This window comes from Borostomias antarcticus (assembly GCF_949987555.1).
Source record: "Borostomias antarcticus genome assembly, chromosome: 18".
In the NCBI taxonomy this organism is placed as follows: domain Eukaryota; kingdom Metazoa; phylum Chordata; class Actinopteri; order Stomiiformes; family Stomiidae; genus Borostomias; species Borostomias antarcticus.
Window position 1 is genome coordinate 3,959,834 of NC_140251.1, and position 6,000 is coordinate 3,965,833.

The 6,000-nt window shown below is 54.0% G+C and overlaps 1 protein-coding gene across 1 annotated transcript in view; it reads right to left on the reverse strand.

Annotated features, from left to right (window-relative positions):
• Positions 1 to 6,000, reverse strand: part of vwf (von Willebrand factor) — a gene marked incomplete at its 5' end in the record, with an annotated part of 37,776 nt that overhangs the window by 16,689 nt on the left and 15,087 nt on the right. The window contains 10 exons of the mRNA XM_084453267.1: positions 382 to 537; positions 992 to 1,135; positions 1,391 to 1,534; positions 1,695 to 1,811; positions 1,946 to 3,089; positions 3,764 to 4,076; positions 4,361 to 4,496; positions 4,701 to 4,868; positions 5,158 to 5,413; positions 5,909 to 6,000. The exon at positions 5,909 to 6,000 is cut by the window's right edge and continues 49 nt beyond it. Coding sequence (XP_084309393.1) covers positions 382 to 537; positions 992 to 1,135; positions 1,391 to 1,534; positions 1,695 to 1,811; positions 1,946 to 3,089; positions 3,764 to 4,076; positions 4,361 to 4,496; positions 4,701 to 4,868; positions 5,158 to 5,413; positions 5,909 to 6,000 — 2,670 coding nt within the window. The remainder of the gene's footprint in view (positions 1 to 381; positions 538 to 991; positions 1,136 to 1,390; positions 1,535 to 1,694; positions 1,812 to 1,945; positions 3,090 to 3,763; positions 4,077 to 4,360; positions 4,497 to 4,700; positions 4,869 to 5,157; positions 5,414 to 5,908) is intronic.

Here is a 6,000-nt window from a genome sequence, read left to right on the forward strand (position 1 = left end):
GTGTGTGTGTGAGTGTGTGTGTGTGTGTGTGTGTGTACAAGTGTCTGTGTACATGTGTGTGTGTGTGTCTGTACGCTGTGTTTCTGTGTGTTTGTGTGTGTGTGTGTGTGTGTGTGTGTGTGTGTGTGTGTGTGTGTGTGTGCGTGTACGTGTGTGTGTGCATGTGTGTGTCTGTACGGTATGTGTCTGTGTGTTTGTGTGTGTGTGTGTGCGTGTAGGTGTGTGTGCATGTGTATGTGTGCGTGTGTGTATGTGTGTGTGTGTGCATGTACGTGTGTGCATGCGCCTGCGTGTGTGTGTCTGTACTGTATATGTCTGTGTGTTTGTGTGTGTGTGCGTGTACGTGTGTGTGTGCGTGTTTGCGTGTGTGTGTGTGTTTACCTCTGCAGAGTCTCTCAATATAACCGTGGTCCAGCGTCAGCAGCATCAGCAGCTCCTCCATGTTGTTCAGGTGCAGTACATTGCCGTGGCCACCGAGCGTGCTCAGTTCTGCCCTGTCGTAGCCCGGCCCCACCCCAATGGGGAACACGGACACGCCTGGAGACCAGGGAGAGAGATCAGACAGAGGATGAGAGAGATCGGTGGAGAAGGTGTCACTGATACGGTATCTCCACATCGTCTTAGACACATGGAAGAGCTATATATAACCGCACACACATACTGTACACACACTCACTTACTGTACACATTACACTGCATACTCACTGTATATACAGTACACTGACTGCACTACTATTCTATATTGTTCTCTCTTAACGTATCCCTTTTGTTGCACTAGCATTTTGTGCTTTGCACTGTCCTGTCTTTGCACTGTCCTGTCTCATCCTTGCACCCTGTCCAATGCTGTCTCCATGTTATGCATCACGTCCAAAAGCAAATTCCTAGTATGTTGGAAAACTACAACAGATTCTGGTTCTGATTCTTTGTCTCCACATGCACACAGTTAGACGCAGGTGGTTCAGTGATACCGTCATCATGTGATCAGTCCTACCTGCGGTCAACGCCTCAATGGCCGCCTGCTGGACTTCATCGGTTGACTTGTCAGTCACCAGCATCACCACCACCTTGGCAACTCCGGCTCGACCCCCACTGGCTGGGGAGATGGACGTCTGAACAGCGAATCGCAGACCAGCACCTGGCCAGGGGCGGGACAATGGAGGAAATGATGTGCCGACTATTTACAGTGTGCATGTGTGTGGTTGTGTGTGTGTGTGTGTGTGTGTGTGGTTGTGTGCGTGTGTATGTGAGTGTGTGTGTGTGTGTGTGGTTGTGTGTGTGCGTGTGTGTGTGTGGTTGCGTGTGTGTGTGTGGTTGTGTGCGTGTGTGCATGTGTGTGTCTGCGTGTGTGGTGGTGTGTGTGTGCGTGTGTGTGTGTGTGTGTGTGTGTTACCCAGCGCAGGGGGAGTGGTCGTCTTGCTGTGTAGCTTGTCAACCAGATCCAGGAGGTGTTCCTTTCTCTGCTCCTCAGTCCAGGACACGCCCACTGTGCTGCTCTCTCCATACTGCACCACGCCCACCTGGGTGTCGTTCTCCCCTGTACACACACACACACACACACACACACACACACACAGAAAACAGTCACCAGCAGCCTCGTGGTTAAGAAAACATACACTGTCCCCACCTGCAGTTGGACTAACCAAACAAGAAAAGAGATAATTAAGTTTCACTGCGTTCAGGGGGATGTGGCGTACCGATGTCAGCGCTGTTGATGAAGGCTTTCACAAACGTCTTCATGTCCTCGAAACTCCGGTCGCTCTGAGCCCCTCCCCTCACCAGGAACAGCACGTCCATGGGCTTCCTGCACGGCACTGGGGGGTCAGAGGGCACGGGCGCGTTACGAGCCAATCACAGCGTGACGTTCGCACTAGGAACGCAACGTAACACGGATCGTGCCAGTGTTTGTTTTTTTCTACTCTGCCGCACCTGTGTGTGTGTCTTTTACCTGAGGGGGGCAGGGTGGTCCGGGGGGCCAGAGAGGGGTGGAGGAGGGGTGGCAGAGTGGGCGAGCGAGGGATGTGTGTGTTGTGCGTGATGTTGATGACCCACTGGACCAGGGTGGTCAGTTCGCTGTAGCCCCCACAAATCAGGGGGCGCCCCGGGTAGCTGAACGGCGCCAGGTCCGTCTCGCGCACACCGCCGCCCACGCCGATGGGATACACGTGCGTGCGGGTGTCGTAGGAGGGGGGGCGGGTCACCGCGTCGGTGGGGGGGTTCTCGGTCACCAGGAAGACCAGCTGCGGAGGGGAGCCGGACCGCTCGGTGGCCACCTGGTAGACGGCGGCGCCCGTGTTCGTCCCCGCCCCGCCCCTCCAGCGGATCTCGCGCAGTCGCCATAGCAGCATCTGCCTCTGCCTCTGCCTCCTCACCTCCCAGCGGCTGATCTCCACGACGACGGTGACCGAGTATTGGATCACGGTGATGCGTACCGACTCCTCCTCCTCCGTCAGTCTGGTGATCACTTCCTCCAGGAAGTGGAGGGACTGGTTAAATCCCGCCTCCCCGACCTTGTCCGAGCCCTCCAGGATGAAGGTGATGTCTTTAGCGGGGGTCGTGGCGGGGGTGGTCCCGGCGGGGCTGGTGGTGGGGGCCGTGGTTTTGGGTGAGATGAGCGTGGGGACGGGCTCCAGACGGGGGGCCTGTGTGGTGGTGGTGGTGCCCAGGCTGGGCTTAGCCGTGGTGGGCTTGGCGGGGGGGGGCTTAGCCCCCTCGGGCTCCAGGCCCAGGGTGCAGAGGTGCTCGTTGACCTCCAGGAGGTTGTCGGGCAGCTCCCTGGTGCTGCTCAGGACGTAGAGCCGGCTGTCCGGGCTGGCCTTGGTGATCTCATTGACCTGGGCCATGTCCACCTCGGGCCCCAGCGCCAGGGTCAGGGTGGTGATGCTCTTCTTGCGCAGCAGCTTGGCCGTGGAGCGCACGGGCCGAGGGTTCTTGCTGGCCGTGAGGATGATGGCGACGCGGCCGGCGTGCACGCGCTTGTTCTTGTCGTAGATGTTGATGGCCAGGTACTTGATGGCCTCGTCCAGGTACGCCGCGTCCCCTCCACTGTAACGCAGCTCACGCACCGTCTTCTTAAACAGCCACTTCTGGACCTGCAGAGAGAGAGAGAGAGACAGAGAGAGAGAGAGAGAGAGAGGGAGAGAGAAAGATGGAGAGAGAAAGAGAGAGAGAGGGAGAGAGAGAGAGAGAGAGAGAGAGAAGGGGGGGAGAGGGAGAAGGAAAGAGAGGGAGAGAGAGAGAGAGGGAGAGAGAGAGGGAGAGAGAGCGAGGGAGAGAGAGAGGCAGAGAGAGAGAGGGAGAAGGAGAGAGAGGGAGAGAGAGAGAGGCAGAGAGAGAGAGAGAGAGAGAGGGAGAGAGAGAGAGAGAGAGAGAGAGAGAGAGAGGGAGAGAGAAAGAGAGAGACAAAGAGACAGAGAGAGAGGGAGAGAGACAGCAAAACAGAGAGACCGAAAGAGAGCAAGGGAAGAAAGACAAAGAGAGTGGTTACTGGTGAATATTGGAGATTTGTTTGTTTGCTCCATGTGTGTGTATATGCGTTTGTGTGTGTGTGTGTGTGTGTGTGTGTGTGTGTGTGTGTGTGTGTGTGTGTGTATGTGTCTTTATGTGTGTGTGTGTGTGTGTGTGTGTGTGTACGTGCGTGCGTGTGTAGATGTGTAGATGTGTGTGTGTTTGTGTCTGTGTACAGTATGTGTCATTATGTGTGTGTGTATGTGTATGTGCCTTTATGTGTGTGTGTGTGTGTGTGTGTGTGTGTGTGTGTGTGTACCTGCATGTCATAGGTCTTGACCCCAGAGTGGTAGAGCAGCACAGTGGCCCGTGTGTGAGCAGAGCCCATGCGGAAACGATCCACCACCCCCAAGATAAACAGCTTAAGAGCCTCAAAGTCCTCCTCGGTCAGCGCCGTGGAGCCGTCCAATAGGAAGGCTAGGTCCATGGCGCGGTCACAGGTGTCCTCGGGCACCATGCTGGTGAAGGGCGGGGCGGTGGGCGTGGTCAGCAGGCCGGGGGCGGGGGCTGGAGTGGTGGCAGAGCCCGGTGGTGGACAAGCCTCACAGCTCAGCGCATTATTCTCACAGTGACTGCAACACACGCGCGCACATACACACACACACACACGCACACACACACACACACACAAACGCACGCACGCACCTCAGACTGTCAGAATACAGTTGGCTGAGATGCAGTTTTAATCCAATATGACTCATATTCAATGTAGACAAACACATCAAACAATTAGAGAAACATATATATATATATATATATACACTGTATAAAATATATGAAAATGTTTTAATTATTATGGTTGTTGTTGTTGTTATTGTTTCTACTGTGATAATATTAAAGGGTGTGGTGTTAATACCATATCTGACAGTGCTGGGGGTCATTGTGGTTCAGGATGACCTTGTTGCCATGGGAGATCCTCTGACCCTCGTGGACACACACCTGGCACTGGGAGGGGTCAACACAACGCATGGTGACCTCATCCAATAGCTGACCTGCATGGAAGAGGGGGAGGAGTTAGAACCAACTTACCCAGTCTTCTGTACTGTACAGCGTGTGTATCTGTGTCCGGTGTGTGTGTGTGTGTGTGTGTGTGTGTGTGTGTGTGTGTGTGTGTGTGTGTGTGTGTGTGTGTGTGTGTGTGTGCGTGCGTGTGTGCTTGCGTGTGTGTGTGTGTGCGTACGCACGTGACATATTACCTGGAGGACAGTTGGCATGGCAACCTTCCACACAGGTGAGGGGGCAGTGTAGGGGTTCTGGGTGCTGGCAGGTGATTGGGCAGGCTGAGCCACAGTTGTTGTACCTCCACTGGCATAACTCCTCCCCCACCGCAGTCCCTGTCGGATTCAGCTCCTCACAGCTCATAGCTGGAACCCACGAACACAGAAACACTCCTAATTTAGTACACACTTAAAGCAGCAGACCATTAACTGTTAGCTAATGTAGTACACACTTAAAGCAGCAGACCATTAACTGTTAGCTAATGTAGTACACACTTAAAGCAGCAGACCATTAACTGTTAGCTAATGTAGTACACACTTAACGCAGCAGACCGTTAACTGTTAGCTAATGTAGTACACACTTAACGCAGCAGACCGTTAACGGTTAGCTAATGTAGTTTAGCCTCTAGGATAGAAGGGGTGTGGTCTGACTCACGGCAAAGTTCATTGGACCTCCAGCTGACAGACACGCCCCTCTCCGAGCAGGCCTGAGCGTAGGCAGCGACAGCGTCGCAGAAGCACACGCAGTCGCCGACGGAGGGGCAGGAGCAGGCGGCGTCCACGCACATCTCCACGTAGGGCTCAGGGTCCACCTGGCTGTTACAGTCCCTGAAGAGAGGACCGGTCAGCACGCGGCACGACTGCTCCACCGTCACCTGCTTCACTATGTTGTCACTGCAGGGAGGAGCGGGCTACACACACATGCACGCACGCACACACACACACACACACACACACACACACACATACACATACAGTACACATGCACGCACACACACACACACACATACACACGCACACACACACACACACACGTACACACGCACGCACACACACACACACACACACACACACACAATGGTTAGAATGAATGGAGGTCAGTCATGAGAGAAAGTGATAAGTCTTTTAGTTAATAGATGACGTTACGGCCTAAAGAGCAAAACGTCATCTATTAAAGAGAAATTGCATATAGAGCCAGAGTATGCAACCTGTGTTTCCTACTTCTGAGTCTTCTTCCTGTGATCAGCACCTCATTACAACCCTTGGCGTCCGTTTCTTTTTCCACACAAGTGATTATTAGTCTACCAAAGTGAAGATTACTGTTCCAGTAACTAATAACAATTCTGTAGACCTTCCATACTGATAGAAACGTGTAGAATGTGGTCGCCGTGGCGACCATGGCCTACCTGGGCGGCGTCTGCACAGCTGGGTTTGACCTTCCAGGAGTTGCCCAAGTGGGCGTAGTCGACCTCCAACTGATGGTTGCTGCTCAGAAGGT